The 25692-nt window shown below is 41.9% G+C and overlaps 1 protein-coding gene across 1 annotated transcript; it reads left to right on the top strand.

Annotated features, from left to right (window-relative positions):
- Nucleotides 1-3066: 3066 nt before the first annotated feature.
- Nucleotides 3067-12065, top strand: LOC310953189 (protein mono-ADP-ribosyltransferase PARP15-like; the record flags this gene model as incomplete). Its single annotated transcript, XM_083922146.1, has 11 exons — nucleotides 3067-3279; nucleotides 3497-3727; nucleotides 4674-4895; nucleotides 5397-5475; nucleotides 5738-5884; nucleotides 6127-6189; nucleotides 6400-6576; nucleotides 6771-6989; nucleotides 7457-7596; nucleotides 11335-11509; nucleotides 11782-12065. The coding sequence occupies 11 exons, from the start codon at nucleotides 3067-3069 to the stop codon at nucleotides 12063-12065; spliced, it is 1950 nt and encodes a 649-aa protein (XP_083778272.1).
- Nucleotides 12066-25692: the final 13627 nt, after the last annotated feature.

The following is a 25692-nucleotide window of genomic DNA, read 5'->3' as shown; positions in this document are numbered from 1 at the left end:
CTGCAGCCCACGGCGTACAAGTTATGGAGGTGAGACTTTGAACTTTGGTTAAGACCCCTGCACATACGGCAGACACCAAAATTGACACATGTTCACTAGCAGGTGGCGCTATAATCAAGTTGAACGCGTTTTTGTCTGTAACTCCCACATCATACCTCGCACATTCAAAATTTACTGTACATTCAGGCGTTCCCTGAACATATCTGAATCGCGGGATATGGGCCACGCCCAATACCGCCTAGTCTTTTTTTTTCACAGGATCGTGATATATGCAAAAGCTACTTTTTCTAAGTCCTCCTAGGCCGAGTGTTCGATCAAGATGAAACTTGGTACACTTGGTTTGGATGGTCCTGACCAAAACTTATCAAAAGAATTTTGATACTCTTATAAATGCCTAAGTTATAAAGGATCAACTTCCTGTAGATTACAGTCAAAACAGGAAGTTCTGCCTAGCTTCCTCAAATTGTGTCAGATCAACAAAAAAACTAGTCAATCTAGTTTCTGATGTCTTACTGAGGCCTTATACAAAATTTCACACCAATCAACCACTAGGCGGCGCTGTTTTGTCTTAGCAATTATAAGTCAGATTAACAAGAAATTTAGAATAGAATGAAACAGCTTCTGATGCTTGTCTGAGGCTTGAAAAAAATATGACATCAATTATCCAGGAGGTGGCGCTGTTTTGAATATCACTCATACTGGAGCATTAACAGTTCAAGTTCTGAAAACAAAACTTTCAGGGGAGGTATGACCGGGGGCAACCACAGAACACACAAAAAGTGACATGTCCACCACAAGGTGGCGCTAAAATCAAGAAAAAAGCTTTTTGGCCTCTAACTTCCACATCGTGTATTGCAAATATAGATTTCTTACATCCACATGTTTTCTGAAAGGCACATTTCCACCTACTATTTTTGCACAAAACATTTTTTTTTTAACTCCACCTAGGCCAAGAGTCCGATCATCACGAAACTTTGCAGGAATTATCCTTTAATCGTCTTGTTGAGAAGTTACCAAAATAATTTAAATAGTCAACAACGTGTATTTTATGAATAAACAACTTCCTTTATGTTGTACTGTATAACAGGAAGTATTTTATATCTTCTATATATCTTTCTATATAATAGTCAGAATAACATCAAACTCTGACTGATAGTTCTCCATGGAAACTTCAGGCTCTATGCAAAATTCAAGATCAATCGGATATTAGTTGGCGCTGTTACACAAAATTGAAAAATACACAAAAATGTGAAAAATACTCAAAACCTACTTTTGCAAACTCGTCCTAGGCCAAGAACCTCATCAGCACAAACATTTGCACACATGAACTTTGTAACGCTACGATCAAAAGTTTTTAAAAAGAATTTTCATTATCCAATCAACAGGAAAGTTTAGAGGAAAGACTTATTACACTGTAGTCAAAACAGTGTACTAAGTGGTGTGTTAATTTGAAATAGTTTCTCTGATTATCACACGACTTGGAAAAGTTATTTCCCGAGCCGCACTGAGGGTCTGTGCAAAATCGGAAAAAAATAAAATGCGGACTGGAGACAATCCATTATTGGATTACAGTACTGTACTGATTACGTATTAGGATGGACATGATGGAATGAAGTGTTTACATGAAGCAGCATCTCAGGAGTAAGGTGTGGTGGTCAGGGATGGATAAGGTGGCTGAGAAACATGTGAGGACATGCCATCATTGCCAGATCGTGGCACGACCTGATGCACCTGAACCACTACGACTTACGACACTACCAAATGGGCCGTGGCAAGATTGCCACTGACTTAATGGACCTGCTACCAACAGGACACTTTGTTGATAGCTGTAGATTATTACAGCATATATTATGGATACGAGGTTATAAAATCAATGACTACAGACAAGGTGATTGACAGTCTTGATAACATTTCAGTAGCCATGGTCTCCCACTCACCATCAGATCAGATTCTGGCCGGCAGTTCATGTCCTCCCAGTTCCAGACATTCTGTCAAGATAATGGAATGGTACAAATGGCACCAAAGTGGGCACAAGCCAGTGGTGAAGTTGAGAGACAAAATGCTTCACCTACAGGTCTATCGATCATTCCACTACAGGAAAGAGTCCTGCAGAGCTGCACTTCAAAAGGAAGATAAGAGGAAAGCTCCCAGACATAACAAGACCACAAGGAGATCTGCAAACAAGAGACACAGATGATGAAAGAAAGGGGAAATCTAAAATCGGCAAGGATAACAGGAGCAAAATATTTAGACATGACTGTTGTTCTGACCAGGTGACCAGGTTCTACTGAAGCAAGACAAAGTAGACACATTTTCCACTACATTCAACAAGACACCACAAAAGGTCATTTGTAAAGACAGTAACAATGTGGTGATCAAATCACCAAGTGGAGGTGTATACTCCAGGAATATGACATTTGTCCACAAGTACTACGCTGAGGACCCTGCTTCCCAATCAGAAAACAACACACAAAGGACATGGACTGAGAATGAGGAACACCCAGGCCAACACACTATAGAGTACAATGCGAAGACTCCAGCCCGATATTCCTATCCACTGCTGTTACCTTATGTTCTATATCGGTTATCCATATTCTTCTATACAAATATTACTCTGTTTGTGTGTCTCAGCTGGCAGGCTCTGTAGACTGCCTGACAGTGCTGTTTATCTTGTAGATATGTACCACTGCACACAGACACGCACACAGCAGGATAAGCAATTGTATTTGCAACCCTTGAACTTACCGTTGGACACGCCCAGGTATGACACAGAAGGGCAAGGGACTGGAGGCTCCAAGCTGCAGCCATACCCAACTCGCTACGAAGGTGCATGTGTGCCTACCTGGCTTTTGGGAGTTTTAGGACTGCCATGACTCATTTTACCACTACACCTATGGAGTATGCAGTGGTCTGGCTTAACTGTTTTGTTTTGCTTTAGAATGCCATGCAACAGTGAATCGAAATACGCAAAAAAGCATCTGTTCAGACAGTGAGCGTAAAAAACTCTTTTGGGCTTCATCCGCCGAATAAATGTATCAGAGAGAGGGAGCAGGAATCTGGGAAAATATGTCGATCTACGGCAGCACGGAGAAGCTGAACCCTGACGCTGTTGAGGCATACAATTGCCTGCTGATGGAGTTTCTTTCTCAACAAACTGTCAAGTCTCCTGCTGTGAATCATGCTGGATCTGCTGAATCTGACCCAAACTGCTTGAATCAAGTGCAGACCAAAGAGGGATTGGCCATCACTCTCACTAAAGGAAATATTGCGAATAGCACGGTAATTAAATTTTTTTATTATCCTCTACTAGGAGCAAACAAGTTTAAGGGTAAGACGCTCCTACAGAGGAAGAGAATGTGTTCTTATAGGGCTTGACTGATCATTTTCTGACTGATTCTAACAGCACTGATTCTGGACTGTTGTATCATCGAAAGAGTAAAGATGTTGTGAAATGGAAGGACAAGCATCCGATAACAATCTGTTTACACATTCTTAGACGGAGGTGACTGTGAATACTGTGTTTGGAGATCTTGCACTGAACAAAGGGGCAGTTTCAAATGCCATCTTGAGTGCGGCTGGACCCAAACTTCAGCAGTTGATAAAAGCAAACAATGCTAGAGGAAACGTCGGTAAGGTCATTGTTACGGATGGCTGCAAGCTGAAGAGCAAACAAGTCTTTCATGCAGTTGCACCTACTTGGGACAATGGAAAAGGCACAGCTGAAAAGGTAAATGGACATCAGTCGCAAACCGTGGGGTCTGGCACTGCGCCTTCAACGTTGCAAAGTCATAATGTTTTTGACGATAACGAGATGGGCTGACTTAGTTCGGTTAGTCCGGCAAGTAAATCTACTATTAGCCCCAGCTGATGATTTATCTGAGGAAAAAGCAGCAACTCGAACAACACAACCTGTTTTCTCGTGATTCACAGACAGCATTGATTACTGCCAGTCTTAAAATGCCTTTTAACATCTTTATCTTCGAAAGAAGGCCATGAAAAAGTCAATGCTATCGAGCTAGCCACAGTGTTGTTGTCTTTCTGCGGTAGCTCTTCACACTCACTGACCCGTCTACATATCATAGGCCTGTTGGAAGGAGTAGGGCGATGTTTTTTTGTCCCACCCACTAATAGCAACAATTTAATTGGCTGATTAACCCGTCACTGATTAACACACAGCTCCGGACCTCATGGGGACCATTGAGTGAACAGAGAGCTGGAAACCTTTTCTGCCTTTTCTGAAACCACAACTGAATCTGATTGGATGACAATATTTTCAAAGTTTAAGGACCCTTACACTGTCATTTCTGAGGCAAACTCGATCTTCAATCAGGCTAAAATTAGAATAAAAAAAAAAAACAATAATTATTAATTGAAATAAATTCAATTTGACAATTAAATATGCTGATATGTTGGGCCTTCTCTGAAGTCCTAGAAGTCCCTAAGGGTCTGTCTGTGGTTAAATGACTTCTCTGATCAGAATTTGATGAAATGTATGAGATATGAGGAATAAACTTCAGATCTACAGTCTCTTACCTTTCTCTGCATGTAAAACATACTCTTGCTAATTTGTATTTTGAGGTCACAAGTCATCTTCATTGCTAGGGCTGGTAGCTGCAAGAATCTCTGAGTATCTTGCACCTTGATAGTAACAGCATTTACACTTTGTCTTCCAGGCCTTGAGTGGCATTTTCAAGGATTGCTTGGGCAAAGCAGAGGACAGTGGTTTGACCTCCATATCCTTCCCCGCCATTGGCACTGGGAACCTAGGTTTCCCAAAAGACCTTGTAGCCTCACTGATGTTGGATGAAATCTTAGCGTTTAGCAGTAAGACAAATCCTAAGCACCTGAAAAAGGTTGTGATTGTCCTTTACTCACAAGATGCACCAACTATCCAGGTAAGGAAAGAAAAAGAAGCTTTATCGTAAATTCAAATTTTACAGTGAGATGAGTCCTTAAGATTTTGGTCCTGGTTGATTTGGTGGTTACTGGTTTTAACACCAACTGTGGTTTAACAGGTCACAGAATTTGGGTGGGCGACAAACACTATACGACCAGCTGCTTTGTAAGAAGAGAACAGTAAACAGTGAGGCTATAATTAATGAGATACAATTTTAAAAAGTAATGCTAGATTAGATGCATGCATCATTTACTGTGAAACCTGGGTGAGAATGGCGGACCCCGACACTAATCATGAAAACTACTATATGCTGTAGAGATTGATTTCTTGAAAATCTAAGTAATTTTTATTTAAAGAACAAACCATCAATATTAACCAGAAATAGCTCATGACGACAACACTGTTAACAAATATGCAGTCAACTGAGTATGTTTCTTCTGCTTTGCTGTGGTATTTGTGAGGGTTTGGTTTTCAGGTATCTTTGTGATTCTGTCTCCAGGTTTTTAGTGATGAATTTACTAAGAGGTTCCCCAATGCCTCAGATGTTCCGGTGCCAACAAGTTCCTCACAAATTCCAGGTAGGCCACATTGATTCAACATTAATTTATGGACTGAAGCACTTGAAATAATGAGTTTAAACAACCAACAAAACTATTCATGCTGTTATGATGTATATATAAAGCTGAAGCTCAAAGCTACACGATAACAATATTTCTGGTCATTAAGTGGCTTGAATGGTTGCGTAATGATCAAGTTATACACTTGTCTTCTAACAAAAAGCTTGACTTTTCACTGTTCACTGATCACTGTTAATTCTTTATTTGTGTCTACTGTCTCAAGGTCCCTTTACTAAAGTTGTCTCGAGTTCAGGAATGCATGAGACCACAATGGGAAGTGTGTCTGTGCAGGTTGTCACAGGAGACATAACCAAGGAGACCACTGATGTCGTCATCAACTCCTCGAATGACACATTCTCTCTTAAGTCAGGTATAGCCATAACTGGAATGGTTCAACACTGCAGAATAATTATAATTTTATATTCTTTTTGATTAAACATACATATTTACATGTAGTGGATATGCTTTAAAGGTAAGATACCCTCTGTAGTTGTAGAAAAAATAATTGACACATGAATCCCCCAAGTTATCACATCCTCCAATCTATATTTAGATGTATTTACTTTATTTTGATTTTGTTTATGATGATGTGTTTTTATCTTTCTCCTCTAGGAGTATCTAAGGCCATTCTGGATGCAGCTGGTCAGACTGTTGAAACTGAATGCCAGAACCTCCGTAAGGAAACATTTAAACGAAGAGTTGACACCAAACACACCATAATAATGCTCTTGCTTGGTGCTGTAATGACATCAATAAAAAAGTTAATTATTTAGTGAATTATATGTTCATAACTGAAGATTGTTCCAAAAGGAAGTATTGGCTAAATACTCAAACGCACGGTTGTCAAGGTTCAAAGGTTTTCAAATTCCCTGTCCACACTTTTAGGTGCCAAGCCCAACACTGGCATGATAATAACCCAGCCAGGCAACCTCAAGTGTAAGAAGATCCTGCACTTAGCTGGACAGACGGACCCAGTAAAAATCAACAAGGTTGTAAAAGATGCACTCCAAATGTGTGTGAAAAATGCATACACTTCTGTCTCCTTTCCTGCCATCGGCACAGGTGAGATTTATGATGAGTTTATCATTTTTACAGTTGACATTCATCCTCAACCTGAGTGTACCTAAGTATCTGAGTTTAAAACCACGACATTACAGGTCCTTCAGTGTGTATTCAGACTTGTATAAGATATCAGAATTGCTTCACACATGTCTACAATTCTTGCAAAGTCTTTAATTGATGCTGTACCATTTTAGGTCAAGGCGATGTTCAGGCAAGGCAGGTTGCTGATGCCATGTTGGACGCAGTGGTTGATGTCTTGAGCCAAAACCCTTTCAGTCCCCTGAAGACAGTTCGGATAGTTATTTTCCAGCCACCCATGCTAAAGGAGTTCTACAATAGTATGCAACAAAGAGAAGCCACTGAACCGAAAGATAAAGCTGGGACCTTGAGACAAATCGGCTCCAAAATCAAATGTAAGTGCAGCAAAAATAATCATTTTGGTACTCATATTCTTTAATCCATATCTTGGACATCTTGGAATTTGTTCTTTCAGCATTATTTAAGAGTGGAAGTGCTAAGAAGCCACAGACGGAAGGGAATTTTGTCATTGAGGCTCTTAAAGTGGACCCTGCTTGCAAACTAAAAGGTATCTTACCTCTGTCCTCTGATAGTTAGAAATGTATTATTTGTTGCAATCCTGTTTTTGTGTCCTGCCCAACATCCACAATAATGTAAGAGAAACTGATTATGTCTTTATTATGAAGCAAGAATAAAGTGCATTTTAAGTCAGTAAATAATTCTAATAAAGATTATTGCATCATGCTCTTTTTATGACAACTCTCTCGGCCTTATATGGCCGTTTTTGGTCCCAAAAAACATTGCAAATAAGTTGTTGATGGCAGGACTAACAAAAATTTAAATGTTTATTATGCCACTGCAGTGGATGAAGACACGCCTGATCACTGGGATGTAATGCCACACAAAACCACGAGTCATGCTGTCACCATCAAGCCTGGGACAGAAGAGCACACTGAAATCCTGAATCTGTTCAAGGCCACATGCCAAGGAACCGCTATTAAGGTAGACTGCATTTAATGTTCACTGTCTGTAACGAATAATGTTTCACCTGTCACATCTCCATCATCACTTTTCTTGTCATCAAGTGACATCAATCAATCAATTTCATATCCATTTTTCGATTGAATTAGTTTTTTAGTCAATTATATGTTAAAAACAGTCATCACTTGTGCCTCGCTAACATAAGTCTATGATAAACACCTACATAAAATACACAGTCAGACCCTTAAAGTTGTAGTTTGTAAGAAGTTACAATCTATCAGAAAGTGAGTTAAAACAATGGTGATTGATCATATGACCCACTGATAAAAGCACTTGTACTTGCCTCTTTGCCGAGAAATACCATCTGAGTGTCTGTGGCGACATTCCCTCACTATATTTAAATGTGCAGCAAGGTTAGTAATGATTTGCACGTCAGTCAGCAGCAGTTGGTCTGCCCAGCTAGAGCTCGTCACGGCTGATTATGCTGCGTTCCTTTGTACTCGGAAATAGGAAACTTCCCACTTCTGACAAGTAAAAGTGTAATGAAACGGAGTGTTCAAGTCAGGCTCACTCTTATGTGTCTGACCTGTGCAGTAACATTTTGACTCATAATGGAGGATCCACTGACATATGGAGTATATGAAAACATCACACAGCATCACAGAGGTGAGAGCTGTCAATCTTCTGACGTCATACAGTCGACACTGTTTGGTTTCCAAAGGAACTCTAGGAGATCTATTTACATCTAACCGCCAAAGCGGCCACTAGAAACAACGTATCTTAATTCTTATAGACTACAACTTCATGGGCAAAAATATCCCCATTAAAACTGCAATTTTCTAGCAAGAAATCATGTGTTCTAAGTGCTAATGTGCAACCGTATGTGTATTGCCTAATTTTTCGTGCTTCTGTGTGCTGGTCACTCATAGTTCACTCTTTGCAGCTCTAGCGAACAATATTCACTACAGCAGCTAACTACCGCTAAACATTTAAACCTCCACTAGTTCTACTCAAACACTTACTGCGTAGCCCGTTTTGCAGTGTGACAGAGGGCATTGTCTTGCATGAAAATTGCAGGCTGATTGGTAGACAATTGAAGTGAAGGTATTGCATGTTGCCAAAGGAGGTTCACATGATACAAAAGGTCCAACTCCTGCTGCAGAAAACATCCCCCAAACCATGACACTTCTCATCTCATCTCATATTCAACCGCTTATCCGGGGTTGGGGCATGGGGGCAGCAGCTTTAGCAGGGGACCCCAAACTTCCCTTTCCTGGGCCACATTAACCAGCTCTAACTGGGGGATCTCGAGGTGTTCCCAGGCCAGTGTGGAGATATCTCTCCACCTAGTCCTGGGCCACCCTCTTGAGAAAACCCATTTTGGCCGCTTGTACCCACAACCTCGTTCTTTCAGTCATGACCCAGCTGTCATGACCATAGGTGAGGGTAGGAACGAAGATTGACCTGAAGATCGAGAGCTTTGCCTTCCGGCTCAGCTCTCTTTTCGTCACAACGGTGCTTTAGAGCGACTGCAACACCACCCCTGCTGCTCCGATTCTCCGGCCAAACTCACGCTCCATCGTCCCCTCACTTGTGAACATGATCCCGAGGTACTTGAACTCCTTCGCTTGGGGTGAGGACTCATTCCTTACCTGGAGTAAGCCACCCGCCCCGGTCTGCCACTCCCTTGGCACTGTCCCAGACTTCCACGCAATGTTGAAGAGACGTGTCAAGACAGCCCCTACAAACCCAAAGCTTTTAGCATTTCTGGACGAATCTCATCAATCCCTGGGGCTTTGCCACTGTGGAGTTGTTTGACTACCTCAGTGACTTCCGCCAGAGATATTGACAATGATTCCCCATCAGCCTCCAGCTCTGCCTCTACAAAAGAGGGCGTGTTAGTCGGATTAAGGAGTTCTTCAAAGTGCTCCTTCCACCGCCCGATTACCTCATCGGCTGAGGTCACCAGTGTCCCGTCCTTACAGGGACATTGGCTGCAGCCCTTCTGGCCTGTCGGTACCTTGCAACTACCTCCGGAGTCTTCTGGGATAACATATCCCGGAAGGCCTCCTTCTTCAGTCGGACAGCTTCCCTGACCACTGGTGTCTACCACGGTGTTCGAGGGTTACCGCCCCTTGAGGCACCTAAGACCTTGAGGCCACAGCTCACCGCTGCAGCTTCAGCAATGGAAGCTTTGAACATTGCCCCCTCCGGTTCAATGCACCCAACCTCCACAGGGATGCCAGAAAAGCTCCGCCGGAGGTGTGAGTTGAAGATCTCTTGGACAGGGGCCTCCCCCAGACGTTCCCAGTTCACCCGCACTACTCATCTGGGCTTACCTGGTCTGTCCAGAATCTTCCCCCATCCTCTGACCCAACTCATCACCAGATGGTGATCAGTTGACAGCTCTGCCCCTCTCTTCATTCGAGTGTCCAAAACATATGGCCTCAGATCAGATAATACGATCACAAAATTGATCATCAACCTTTGGCCTAGGGTGCTCTGGTACCACGTACACTTATGAGCATCCTTATGTTCGAACATGGTGTTAGTTATAGACAATCCGTGACTAGCACAGAAGTCTAATAACTGACGACCACTCGGATTTAGATGAGGGAGGCCGTTCTTCCCAATCACGCCTCTCCAGGTGTCCCCATCATTGCCCACGTCGGCGTTGAAGTCTCCCAGCAGAACTATGGAGTCCCCTACTGGAGCCGCATGCAGGACTCCATTCAGGGTCTCCAAGAAGGCTGAATACTCTGAACTGCTGTTTGGCGCAAATGCACAAACAACATGCAGAGTTTTCCCCCCTACCACCCGCAGGAATAAGGAGGTGACCCTCTCATCCACCGGGTTGAACTCCAACACCCGTGGGTTTGTGAGTATCCCCACAACTGCCCGGCACCTCACACCCTGGGCAACTCCAGAGAAGAATAGGCTCCACCTCCCGCACAAGCTCCGGCTCCTTCCCCGACAAAGAGGTGACATTCCACGTCCCCAGAGCCAGCCTCTGCTGCCCGTGTCTGGTCCGTCGAGGCCCCTCACCTTCACTGCCACCCATGCAGCAGCACACCCGACCCAAGTGGTTCCTCCTGCGAGTGGTGGGCCAACAGGATGGAGAGCAGGGAAGTGCCACGTCACTTTTTCGGGCTGTTCCCCCAAAGTCGCTGCTTTCTCATCTTACAGGTCTCTGTTGATCGTGGTGGTGCCTGCTGCTGTAGTCCTGCTTGATGCTTCCTGCTGCTATTATTACTATTTTTCATACATATATTATCATTACTGTTATTAACTCTACTATTGACTGCCATAATAATACTATCAGTAGTTGTATTTCTCGTGGTAGTATAGCTATTAATGGTACTATTCACATCATTCTCTTATTCAACACAGTAATTTTTACAATACGTATTCATATCACCTTAACTGCCATTATTTCTACTAATAATATCATTCTAATATTTCAACTGCCATGACTTGGTTTGGTCATATTCCTTTTATTACTATATGTATTCTTACAGTTAATGTTAATTATGTGGTTGCTTGCATTTCTGGGTTTGTATGTCCGCCTGTCTTTCTGTCTGTCTGTCTGTCTTTCTGACCCCCTTCATTGAATCAATATTTGGTAGTGATGCTCAGTACTTAAGTTGTTAAAGAATAATTAACTCAGTGAAAGTGTAAAATAATAATAATATATTATTTTGTGGCAGTTTTGATGCTGACATTTCAACTCAGACATGTTTTACTTTTCCCTCCTCTTAGATTGCGAGGATCCAGAACCCTATATTGTGGAAGAGCCTGCAGATCAAGAAGCGTGACATGGAGCAGAGAAACAATCATCAGAACAACGAGAGACGTCTCTTCCATGGCACGAGCCACGACACTGTGGCTTACATCAACGAACACGGCTTCAACAGGAGTTACGCAGGAAAGAACGGTGAGAAAAGCTGCAAATATGAGGCATTGGTTAGTCAGACACTTCCTCAATCTGTACTGAAAATACAGGTCAAGTAAGGTCAGTATTTGGTCATACTGTACCTCAGTACCTGAGTATCAATAAACCTACATTAGGAAAGAACTTTCATTTGAATGGATGTTCAGAACACTACAGTCGTTTTGTATTAATTTATCTATATAACTAAGCTAATATTATAAGAGAATAATAGCAAGTGCTAAACAGATTAAATCAACATTTTTCCGGATTTTCAGCTGCTTGTTTTGGCAATGGCACATATTTTGCAGTCGATGCTAAATACTCTGCCGAAGACACCTACTCCAGGCCGAATAAAAAGGGAGAGAAGCGCATGTACCTCTGTCGAGTGCTGACGGGAGATTTCGCCCTTGGACAACGAAACATGATCACACCACCAGCCAAGGGCACCGTCTCCGTTCACAAGTATGACAGTGTCGTGGACAGGATTGCCAACCCCAGCATGTTTATTATCTTCCACGACAGTCAGGCTTATCCTGAGTATTTGATCACGTTCAAGTGACACAGACATTCACTGAGAGAACAAAATCAAATGCCTTATACTGTATTTGAAACTGCCTTACATCATTTAATAACTGTTTACTTTGAATCATCAGCTCTCTTTTTCATTACATTTATATGCATGTATAGCACAGTTCTTGGACCCATTTACAGATTTCCATTATTATCCACTGTTAAATAATGGTTAAACCGTTTTCACACCCCCTCATCGGCATCCAGTTTACCTCTCTAATTACAATAGAGGTCCTGATTTTTTATCAAGAACCATTTTGCTTGTGTTGCCCTTACCAGTAACATCCATATGACAACTGTTTCTCCCAACTGAGTCCGACAGAAATCCCACACTTGCTATCACAGAGCTTTATTAAAAGGAGGTTCTCTACTCTGCTGCGTGGCTCCATCTGCAGGTCTGACTGCATCAGTGCAGATACAGTTCCCATTAATATATATATATATATTTTATTTTTTTTTAAAGCTTTATTAAAGTTTACACAAGTTTACAAGTTATACACACAACAAAACACACTGAGGATTTGATTACGTTCAAGTGACACAGACATTCACTGAGAGAACAAAATCAAATGCCTTATACTGTATTTGAAATTGCCTTACATCATTTAATAACTGTTTACTTTGAATCATCAGCTGATTCATGTATTCATTTTTTCTCAAGATATGTGGTTTAACTCCCATAATATATTAACAAGCAACCTGTAATGATCACAAGGGTCAGTTAAAGAGGTAATAACAGTCAGATTCATATAGTGCCTTGAACATATCTCTATCATACCACAGAATCATTGTGCAACAAGAAATCAAGGAATGAGAAGAGGTTTGAAACCCCTTTTATCCTATTTTATGCACTTTGTAATATCACAGAACTTTGTGCACTGGTTTGTGGGAGGCTGATGGAAAGAACCTGCTCTGTTCCAGGAAGTAATGGGATAATAGAAGTCAGTCAGCGTAAGCAAGTCCAAATCAGGTTAACAATCACTTTTGGTTTTGAAGGTTTACTGCTGTTCCTGTAAACATGCCTATGCAAATTAAAGTTAATAAAAGCACACTAATGTGTTGAGTGTTTTATATGTATTTATTTAAAGTTAATTACTCCAGCTTTTGTCTATTAGAGCAGCATACATACTGTAGTGCAATGATGAGTTTTCACATCTGGATATACAATCTGAATTCAACTTTCTAACCCTAATAAACATTGGCATGCACGTATAGCACAGTTCGCAAGAATTTACTGTTAAATAATGGTACTACATGGTACTAATAATGTACTACAAGAGGTATTTTGCTTGCATTGTCATTACCAGTAACATACATATGACAATTGTTACTCCCAAGTGAGACTGACAGAAATCACAGACTTGGAGTTCCTCTGCTTTATTAGGGGTCCAAGCCCGAGGGGGTGGGGGCCACGCGATGCAAGCAGCAGTGTGGCTCCCAGTACCATCGGTAAAACACACACTGCAGCCTACGCCGTACAAGTTATGGAGGTGAGACTTTGAACTTTGGTTAAGACCCCTGCACATAAGGCAGACACCAAAATTGACACATGTTCACCAGCAGATGGCGCTATAATCAAGTTGAACGCATTTTTGTCTGTCACTCCCACATCATACCTCGCACATTCAAAATTTACATTCAGGCGTTCCCTGAACATACGTGAATCGCGGGATATGGGCCGCGCCCAATTCCGCCTAGACTTTTTTTTCACAGGATCGTGATATATGCAAAAGCTACTTTTTCTAAGTCCTCCTAGGCCGAGTGTTCGATCAAGATGAAACTTGGTACACTTGGTTTGGATGGTCCTGACCAAAACTTATCAAAAGAATTTCGATACTCTTATAAATGCCTAAGTTATAAAGGATCAACTTCCTGTAGATTACAGTCAAAACAGGAAGTTCTGCCTAGCTTCCTCAAATTGTGTCGGATCAACAAAAAACGAATCAATCTAGTTTCTGATGTCTTACTGAGGCCTTATACAAAATTTCACACCAATCAACCACTAGGTGGCGCTGTTTTGTCTTAGCAATTATAAGTCAGATTAACAAGAAATTTAGAATAGAATGGAATAGCTTCTGATGCTTGTCTGAGGCTTGAGAAATATATGACATCAATTATCCAGGAGGTGGCGCTGTTTTGAATATCACTCATACTGGAGCATTAACCGTTCAAGTTATGAAAACAAAACTTTCAGGGGAGGTGTGACCAGGGGCAACCACAGAACACACAAAAAAACATGTCCACCACAAGGTGGCGCTTAAATCAAGGAAAAAGCTTTTTGGCCTCTAACTTCCACATTGTATATTGCAAATATAGATTTCTTACATCCACATGTTTTCTGAAAGGCACATTTCCACCTACTATTTTTGCACAAAATTTTTTTTGAACTCCTCCTTGGCCAAGAGTCCGATCATCATGAAACTTTGCAGGAATTATCCTTTAATCGTCTTGTTGAAAAGTTACCAAAAGAATTTAAATAGTCAACAACATGTGTATTTTATGAAGAAACAACTTCCTTTATGTTGTACTGTATAACAGGAAGTATTTTATATCTTCTATATATCTTTCTATATAATAGTCAGAATAACATCAAACTCTGACTGATAGTTCTCCATGGAAACTTCAGGCTCTATGCAAAATTTGAGGTCAATCGGACATTAGTTGGCGCTGTTACACAAAATTGAAAAATACACAAAAATGTTAAAAATATTCAAAACCTACTTTTGCAAACTCGTCCTAGGCCAAGAACATCATCAGCACAAACATTTGCACACATGATCTTTGTAACGCTATGATCAAAAGGTTTTTTAAAATAATTTTCATTATCCAAACAACAGGAAAGTTATAGAGGAAAGACTGTAGTCAAAACAGTGTACTAAGTTGTGTGTTACTTTGAAATAGTTTCTCTGATTATCACACAACTTGGAAAAGTTATTTCCCGAGCCGCACTGAGGGTCTGTGCAAAATCGGAAAAAAATTAAATGCGGACTGGAGACAATCCATTATTGGATTACAGTACTGTTGTGTACTGATTACGTATTAGGATGGACATGATGGAATGAAGTGTTTACATGAAGCAGCATCTCAGGAGTAAGGTGTGGTGGTCAGGGATGGATAAGGTGGCTGAGAAACATGTGAGGACATGCCATGATTGCCAGATCTAGGCACGACCTGATGCACCTGAACCACTACGACTTACGACACTACCAAATGGGCCGTGGCAAGATTGCCACTGACTTAATGGGCCTGCTACCAACAGGACACTTTGTTGATAGCTGTAGATTATTACAGCATATATTATGGGTACGATGTTGTGAAATCAATGACTACAGACAAGGTGATTGACAGTCTTGACAACATTTCAGTAGCCATGGTCTCCCACTCACCATCAGATCAGATTCTGGCCGGCAGTTCATGTCCTCCCAGTTCCAGACATTCTGTCAAGATAATGGAATGGTAGAAATGGCACCAAAGTGGGCACAAGCCAGTGGTGAAGTTGAGAGACAAAATGCTTCACCTACAGGTCTATCGATCATTCCACTACAGGAAAGAGTCCTGCAGAGCTGCACTTCAAAAGGAAAATAAGAGGAAAGCTCCCAGACATAACAAGACCACAAGGAGATCTGCAAACAAGAGACACAGATGATGAAAGAAAGGGGAAATCTAAAATCGGCAAGGATAACAGGAGCAAAATATTTAGACATGACTGTTGTTCTGACCAGGTGACCAGGTTCTACTGAAGCAAGACAAAGTAGACACATTTTCCACTACATTCAACAAGACACCACAAAAGGTCATTTGTAAAGACAGTAACAATGTGGTGATCAAATCACCAAGTGGAGGTGTATACTCCAGGAATATGACATTTGTCCAGAAGTACTACGCTGAGGACCCTGCTTCTCAATTAGAAAACAACACACAAATGAGATGGACTGAGAATGAGGAACACCCAGGCCAACACACTATAGAGTACAATGCGAAGACCCCAGCCCGATATTCCTATCCACTGTTGTTACCTGATGTTCTATATCGGTTATCCATATTCTGCTATACAAATATTACTCTGTTTGTGTGTCTCAGCTGGCAGGCTCTGTAGACTGCCTGACAGTGCTGTTTATCATGTGGATATGTACCACTGCACACAGACATGCACACAGCAGGATAAGCAATTGTATTTGCAACCCTTGAACTTACTGATTGACACGCCCAGGCATGACACAGGAGGGCATGAGACTGGAGGCTCCAAGCTGCAGCCATACCCAACTCGCTACGAAGGTGCATGTGTGCCTACCTAGCTTTTGGAAGTTTTAGGACTGCCATGACTCATTTTACCACTACACCTATGGAGTATGCAGTGGTCTGGCTTGACTGTTTTGTTTTGCTTTAGAATGCCATGCAACAGTGAATCGAAATACGCAAAAAAGCATTTGTTCAGACAGTGTGCGTAAAAAACTCTTTTGGGCTTCATCCGTCGAATAAATGTATCAGAGAGAGGGAGCAGGAATCTGGGAAAACATGTCGATCTACGGCAGCATGGAGAAGCTGAACCCCGACGCTGTTGAGGCATACAATCGCCTGCTGATGGAGTTTCTTTCTCAACAAACTGTCAAGTCTCCTGCTGTGAATCATGCTGGATCTGCTGAATCTGACCCAAACTGCTTGAATCAAGTGCAGACCAAAGAGGGATTGGCCATCACTCTCACTAAAGGAAATATTGCGAATAGCACGGTAATTTCAGTTTTTTATTATCCTCTACTAGGAGCAAACAAGTTTAAGGGTAAGACGCTCCTACAGAGGAAGAGAATGTGTTCTTATAGGGCTTGACTGATCATTTTCTGACTGATTCTAACAGCACTGATTCTGGACTGTTGTATCATCGAAAGAGTAAAGATGTTGTGAAATGGAAGGACAAGCATCTGATAACAATCTGTTTACACATTCTTAGACGGAGGTGACTGTGAATACTGTGTTTGGAGATCTTGCACTGAACAAAGGGGCAGTTTCAAATGCCATCTTGAGTGCGGCTGGACCCAAACTTCAGCAGTTGATAAAAGCAAACAATGCTAGAGGAAACGTCGGTAAGGTCATTGTTACTGATGGCTGCAAGCTGAAGAGCAAACAAGTCTTTCATGCAGTTGCACCTACTTGGGACAATGGAAAAGGCACAGCTGAAAAGGTAAATGGACATCAGTCGCAAACCGTGGGGTCTGGCACTGCGCCTTCAACGTTGCAAAGTCATAATGTTTTTGACGATAACGAGATGGGCTGACTTAGTTCGGTTAGTCCGGCAAGTAAATCTACTATTAGCCCCAGCTGATGATTTATCTGAGGAAAAAGCAGCAACTCGAACAACACAACCTGTTTTCTCGTGATTCACAGACAGCATTGATTACTGCCAGTCTTAAAATGCCTTTTAACATCTTTATCTTCGAAAGAAGGCCATGAAAAAGTCAATGCTATCGAGCTAGCCACAGTGTTGTTGTCTTTCTGCGGTAGCTCTTCACACTCACTGACCCGTCTACATATCATAGGCCTGTTGGAAGGAGTAGGGCGATGTTTTTTTGTCCCACCCACTAATAGCAACAATTTAATTGGCTGATTAACCCGTCACTGATTAACACACAGCTCCGGACCTCATGGGGACCATTGAGTGAACAGAGAGCTGGAAACCTTTTCTGCCTTTTCTGAAACCACAACTGAATCTGATTGGATGACAATATTATATATATTATATTATATATTCAAAGTTAAAGGACCCTTACACTGTAATTTCTGAGGCAAACTCGATCTTCAATCAGGCTAAAATTAGAATAAAAAAAAAAACAATAATTATTAATTGAAATAAATTCAATTTGACAATTAAATATGCTGATATGTTGGGCCTTCTCTGAAGTCCTAGAAGTCCCTAAGGGTCTGTCTGTGGTTAAATGACTTCTCTGATCAGAATTTGATGAAATGTATGAGATATGAGGAATAAACTTCAGATCTACAGTCTCTTACCTTTCTCTGCATGTAAAACATACTCTTGCTAATTTGTATTTTGAGGTCACAAGTCATCTTCATTGCTAGGGCTGGTAGCTGCAAGAATCTCTGAGTATCTTGCACCTTGATAGTAACAGCATTTACACTTTGTCTTCCAGGCCTTGAGTGGCATTTTCAAGGATTGCTTGGGCAAAGCAGTGGACAGTGGTTTGACCTCCATATCCTTCCCCGCCATTGGCACTGGGAACCTAGGTTTCCCAAAAGACCTTGTAGCCTCACTGATGTTGGATGAAATCTTAGCGTTTAGCAGTAAGACAAATCCTAAGCACCTGAAAAAGGTTGTGATTGTCCTTTACTCACAAGATGCACCAACTATCCAGGTAAGGAAAGAAAAAGAAGCTTTATCGTAAATTCAAATTTTACAGTGAGATGAGTCCTTAAGATTTTGGTCCTGGTTGATTTGGTGGTTACTGGTTTTAACACCAACTGTGGTTTAACAGGTCACAGAATTTGGGTGGGCGACAAACACTATACGACCAGCTGCTTTGTAAGAAGAGAACAGTAAACAGTGAGGCTATAATTAATGAGATACAATTTTAAAAAGTAATGCTAGATTAGATGCATGCATCATTTACTGTGAAACCTGGGTGAGAATGGCGGACCCCGACACTAATCATGAAAACTACTATATGCTGTAGAGATTGATTTCTTGAAAATCTAAGTAATTTTTATTTAAAGAACAAACCATCAATATTAACCAGAAATAGCTCATGACGACAACACTGTTAACAAATATGCAGTCAACTGAGTATGTTTCTTCTGCTTTGCTGTGGTATTTGTGAGGGTTTGGTTTTCAGGTATCTTTGTGATTCTGTCTCCAGGTTTTTAGTGATGAATTTACTAAGAGGTTCCCCAATGCCTCAGATGTTCCGGTGCCAACAAGTTCCTCACAAATTCCAGGTAGGCCACATTGATTCAACATTAATTTATGGACTGAAGCACTTGAAATAATGAGTTTAAACAACCAACAAAACTATTCATGCTGTTATGATGTATATATAAAGCTGAAGCTCAAAGCTACACGATAACAATATTTCTGGTCATTAAGTGGCTTGAATGGTTGCGTAATGATCAAGTTATACACTTGTCTTCTAACAAAAAGCTTGACTTTTCACTGTTCACTGATCACTGTTAATTCTTTATTTGTGTCTACTGTCTCAAGGTCCCTTTACTAAAGTTGTCTCGAGTTCAGGAATGCATGAGACCACAATGGGAAGTGTGTCTGTGCAGGTTGTCACAGGAGACATAACCAAGGAGACCACTGATGTCGTCATCAACTCCTCGAATGACACATTCTCTCTTAAGTCAGGTATAGCCATAACTGGAATGGTTCAACACTGCAGAATAATTATAATTTTATATTCTTTTTGATTAAACATACATATTTACATGTAGTGGATATGCTTTAAAGGTAAGATACCCTCTGTAGTTGTAGAAAAAATATTTGACACATGAATCCCCCAAGTTATCACATCCTCCAATCTATATTTAGATGTATTTACTTTATTTTGATTTTGATTAGTTTTTTAGTCAATTATATGTTAAAAACAGTCATCACTTGTGCCTCGCTAACATAAGTCTATGATAAACACCTACATAAAATACACAGTCAGACCCTTAAAGTTGTAGTTTGTAAGAAGTTACAATCTATCAGAAAGTGAGTTATAACAATGGTGATTGATCATATGACCCACTGATAAAAGCACTTGTACTTGCCTCTTTGCCGAGAAATACCATCTGAGTGTCTGTGGCGACATTCCCTCACTATATTTAAATGTGCAGCAAGGTTAGTAATGATTTGCACGTCAGTCAGCCGCAGTTGGTCTGCGCAGCTAGAGCTCGTCACGGCTGATTATGCTGCGTTCCTTTGTACTCGGAAATAGGAAACTTCCCACTTCTGACAAGTAAAAGTGTAATGAAACGGAGTGTTCAAGTCAGGCTCACTCTTATGTGTCTGACCTGTGCAGTAACATTTTGACTCATAATGGAGGATCCACTGACATATGGAGTATATGAAAACATCACACAGCATCACAGAGGTGAGAGCTGTCAATCTTCTGACGTCATACAGTCGACACTGTTTGGTTTCCAAAGGAACTCTGGGAGATCTATTTACATCTAACCGCCAAAGCGGCCACTAGAAACAACGTATCTTAATTCTTATAGACTACAACTTCATGGGCAAAAATATCCCCATTGAAACTGCAATTTTCTATCAAGAAATCATGTGTTCTAAGTGCTAATGTGCAACCGTACGTGTATTGCCTAATTTTTCGTGCTTCTGTGTGCTGTTCACTCATAGTTCACTCTTTGCAGCTCTAGCGAACAATATTCACTACAGCAGCTAGCTACCACTAAACATTTAAACCTCCACTAGTTCTACTCAAACACTTACTGCGTAGCCCGTTTTGCAGTGTGACAGAGGGCATTGTCTTGCATGAAAATTGCAGGCTGATTGGTAGACAATTGAAGTGAAGGTATTGCATGTTGCCAAAGGAGGTTCACATGATACAAAAGGTCCAACTCCTGCTGCAGAAAACATCCCCCAAACCATGACACTTCTCATCTCATCTCATATTCAACCGCTTATCCGGGGTCGGGGCATGGGGGCCGCAGCTTTAGCAGGGGACCCCAAACTTCCCTTTCCCGGGCCACATTAACGAGCTCTAACTGGGGGATCCCGAGGCATTCCCAGGCCAGTGTGGAGATATAATCTCTCCACCTAGTCCTGGGCCACCCTCTTGAGAAAACCCATTTCGGCCGCTTGTACCCGCGACCTCGTTCTTTCGGTCATGACCCAGCTTTCATGACCATAGGTGAGGGTAGGAACGAAGATTGACCTGTAGATCGAGAGCTTGGCCTTCAGGCTCAGCTCTCGTTTCGTCACAACGGTGCTTTAGAGCGACTGCAACACCACCCCCGCTGCTCCGATTCTCCGGCCAAACTCACGCTCCATCGTCCCCTCACTCGTGAACATGATCCCGAGGTACTTGAACTCCTTCGCTTGGGGTAAGGACTCATTCCTTACCTGGAGTAAGCCACCACCCCAGTCTGCCACTCCCTTGGCACTGTCCCAGACTTCCACGCAATGTTGAAGAGACGTGTCAACCAAGACAGCCCCTCCAAACCAAAAGCTTTTAGCATTTCTGGACGAATCTCATCAATCCCTGGGGCTTTGCCACTGTGGAGTTGTTTGACTACCTCAGTGACTTCCGCCAGAGATATTGACAATGATTCCCCATCAGCCTCCAGCTCTTCCTCTACAAAAGAGGGCGTGTTAGTCAGATTAAGGAGTTCCTCAAAGTGCTCCTTCCACCGCCCGATTACCTCATCGGCTGAGGTCACCAGCGTCCCGTCCTTACAGCAAAGGCTGCAGCCCTTCTGGCCTGTCGGTACCTAACTGCCTCCGGAGTCTTCCGAGATAACATATCCCGGAAGGCCTCCTTCTTCAGTCGGAAAGCTTCCCTGACCACCGGTGTCCACCACGGTGTTCGAGGGTTACCGCCCCTTGAGGCACCTAAGACCTTGAGGCCACAGCTCACCGGTGCAGCTTCAGCAATGGAAGCTTTGAACATTGCCCCCTCCGGTTCAATGCACCCAACCTCCACAGGGATGCCAGAAAAGCTCCTCCGGAGGTTGAGTTGAAGATCTCTCGGACAGGGGCCTCCTCCAGACATTCCCAGTTCACTAGCACTACTCGTTTGGGCTTACCTGGTCTGTCCAGAATCTTCCCCCATCCTCTGACCCAACTCATCACCAGATGGTGATTAGTTGATAGCTCTGCCCCTCTCTTCACTCGAGTGTCCAAAACATATGGCCTCAGATCAGATAATACGATCACAAAATCGATCATCAACCTTTGGCCAAGGGTGCTCTGGTACCACGTACACTTATGAGCATCCTTATGTTCGAACATGGTGTTAGTTATAGATAATCCTTGACTAGCACAGAAGTCTAATAACTGACGACCACTCGGATTTAGATGAGGGAGGCCGTTCTTCCCAATCACGCCTCTCCAAGTGTCTCCATCATTGCCCACGTCGGCGTTGAAGTCTCCCAGCAGAACTAGGGAGTCCCCTACTGGAGCCTCATGCAGGACTCCATTCAGGGTCTCCAAGAAGGCTGAATACTCTGAACTGCTGTTTGGTGCAAATGCACAAACAACAGTCAGAGTTTTCCCCCCTACCACCCGCAGGCATAAGGAGGCGACCCTCTCATCCACCAGGTTGAACTCCAACACCCGTGGGTTTGTGAGTATCCCCACACCCGCCCGGCGCCTCACACCCTGGGCAACTCCAGAGAAGAATAGGGTCCAACCCCTATCCAGGAATACGGTTCCAGAACCGAGACTGTGTGTGGAGGTAAGCCCCACCAGATCTAACTGGTAGCGCTCCACCTCCCCACAAGCTCCGGCTCCTTCCCCGACAAAAAGGTGACATTCCACGTCCCCAGAGCCAGCTTCTGCAGCACACCCAACCCAAGTGGTTCCTCCTGCGAGTGGTGGGCCCACAGGATGGAGAGCAGGGAAGTGCCACGTCACTTTTTCGCGCTGTTTCCCCAAAGTCGCTGCTTTCTCATCTTACAGGTCTCTGTTGATCGTGGTGGTGCCTGCTGCCGTAGTCCTGCTTGATGCTTCCTCCAGCTATTATTACTATTACTACTATTTTTCATACATATATTATCATTACTGTTATTAGTTCTAATATTGACTGCCATAATAATAGTATCAGTAGTTGTATTTCTCGTGGTACTATAGCTATTTATGGTACTATTCACATCATTCTCTTATTCAACACAGTAATTATTACAATACGTATTCGTATCTCCTTAACTGCCATTATTTCTACTATTGATATCATTCTAACATTTCAACTGCCATGACTTATTGGTCCTTTTATTACTATATGTATTCTTACAGTTAATGTTAATTATGTGGTTGCTTGCATTTCTGGGTTTGTCTGTCTGCCTGTCTTTCTGTCTGTCTGTCTATCTGTCTTTCTGACCCCCTTCATTGAATCAATATTTGGTAGTGATGCTCAGTACTTAAGTTGTTAAAGAATAATTAACTCAGTGAAAGTGTAAAATAATAATAATATATTATTTTGTGGCAGTTTGATGCTGACATTTCAACTCAGACATGTTTTACTTTTCCCTCCTCTTAGATTGAGAGGATCCAGAACCCTTTATTGTGGAAGAGCCTGCAGATCAAGAAGCGTGACATGGAGCAGAGAAACAATCATCAGAACAACGAGAGACGTCTCTTCCATGGCACGAGCCACGACACTGTGGCTTACATCAACGAACACGGCTTCAACAGGAGTTACGCAGGAAAGAACGGTGAGAAAAGCTGCAAATATGAGGCATTGGTTAGTCAGACACTTCCTCAATCTGTACTGAAAATACAGGTCAAGTAAGGTCAGTATTTGGTCATACTGTACCTCAGTACCTGAGTATCAATAAACCTACATTAGGAAAGAACTTTCATTTGAATGGATGTTCAGAACACTACAGTCGTTTTGTATTAATTTATCTATATAACTAAGCTAATATTATAAAAGAATAATAGCAAGTGCTAAACAGATTAAATCAACATTTTTCCGGATTTTCAGCTGCTTGTTTTGGCAAAGGCACATATTTTGCAGTCGATGCTAAATACTCTGCTGAAGACAACTACTCCAGGCCGAATAAAAAGGGAGAGAAGTGCATGTACCTCTGTCGAGTGCTGACGGGAGATTTTACCACCGGACAACGAAACATGATCACACCGCCAGCCAAAAGAGCCTTCTCCGTTCAGAAGTATGACAGTGTCGTGGACAGGATGGCCAACCCCAGCATGTTTATTATCTTCCACGACAGTCAGGCTTATCCTGAGTATTTGATTACGTTCAAGTGACACAGACATTCACTGAGAGAACAAAATCAAATGCCTTATACTGTATTTGAAATTGCCTTACATCATTTAATAACTGTTTACTTTGAATCATCAGCTGATTCATTGTTCTTTTTTTCTTAAGCTATGTGGTTTAACTCCTATAATATATTAACAAGCAACCTGTAATAAATCTGAATTGTCAGTTAAAGAGGTAATAACAGTCAGATTAATATAGTGCCTTGAACATATCTCTATCATACCACAGAATCATTGTGCAACAAGAAATCAAGGAATGAGAATTTTTTTTCTATTTAATGCACTTTGTTATTTCACTGAACTTTGTGCACTGGTTTGTGGGAGGCTGATGGAAAGAACCTGCTCTGTTCCAGGAAGTGATGGGATAATAGAAGTCAGTCAGCGTATGCAAGTCCAAATCAGGTTAACAATCACTTTTGGTTTTGAAGGTTCACTGCTGTTCCTGTAAACATGCTTATGCAAGTTAATATTAATAATTTATACAAGCACACTTGCATGTGTTGAGTGTTTTCTACATGTTTCATTTAAATAAAGCTCTGTGACATCAGTCTGTTGTTTCTCCCAGCTGAGTCTGATTTCTGTCCGACTCAGCTGGGAGAAACAACTGTCATATGTAGCAGTATACTACGATCATAAGATTTCTTGTAAATGAACCAAGAACCAAGAAAGGGAACACATGCAGCACACCCCCGTAAGGTTATCATTACATTTATATGCATGTATAGCACAGTTCTTGGACTCATTTACAGATTCCATTATCATCCACTGTTAAATAATGGTTAAACCGTTTTCACACCCCTCATCCAGTTTACCTCTCTAATTACAATAGAGGTCCTGATTTTTTATCAAGAACCATTTTGCTTGTGTTGTCCTTACCAGTAACATCCATATGACAACTGATTCTCCCAACTGAGTCCGACAGAAATCCCACACTTGCTGTCACAGAGTTTTATTAAAAGGAGGTTCTCTACTCTGCTGCGTGGCTCCATCTGCAGGTCTGACTGCATCAGTGCAGATACAGTTCCCATTAATATATATATATATATATTTTAAACTTTATTAAAGTTTCCACAAGTTTACAAATTATACACACAACAAAACATATAGTACATGTTATTTAATAAAACCATGAGCAATTCGCGCAAAGTCAGTAATAAAGTGCGTCCAGTGCGTATAAGTCCATGATGTTCTTCTAAAGTGCTGTGTGTCACAAGTTCGAAGTGCTCCATGGAAGGAGCATCTTTTGGTCCAGATTTCCTCTCCTCCGGAGCTCAGTGAGCACCTGTCACTGTCCACTACGGTCTGTTGAAAAATCATGACACATCTCTGGTCTCCCACAGTTTCATGCAGACGATGCAGATCAGGGCCTATCTCCTGTTGCCGAGACTGAGGCATTGCAGATAACAACGAATGTAAACTACTGCTGGTCTAGTCTGTTGGTTTTAGGAAGATTTGCGCAGTCACAAAGACATTTACGGTAATACAATCCCGTAAAAACGCACAAACGTCCACACAGGAAAACGTGACGTGAAGTAGGTTTAAAAATGCACTTATCTATAGATATAATAAAGAAATATAAAAGACAATGGCGCCTTTTATATAGCTATGGTTGTCCGTATTCATTTTTAGGGTGGAAATGCTTTTGTTGCGCGCGCCTCCCCGCCCA

This window comes from Echiichthys vipera (assembly GCF_963691815.1).
Source record: "Echiichthys vipera genome assembly, chromosome: 10".
NCBI lineage: Eukaryota > Metazoa > Chordata > Actinopteri > Perciformes > Trachinidae > Echiichthys > Echiichthys vipera.
Note: the sequence above shows the minus strand (reverse complement) of the source record. Positions and strands in the feature narration are given on the sequence as shown.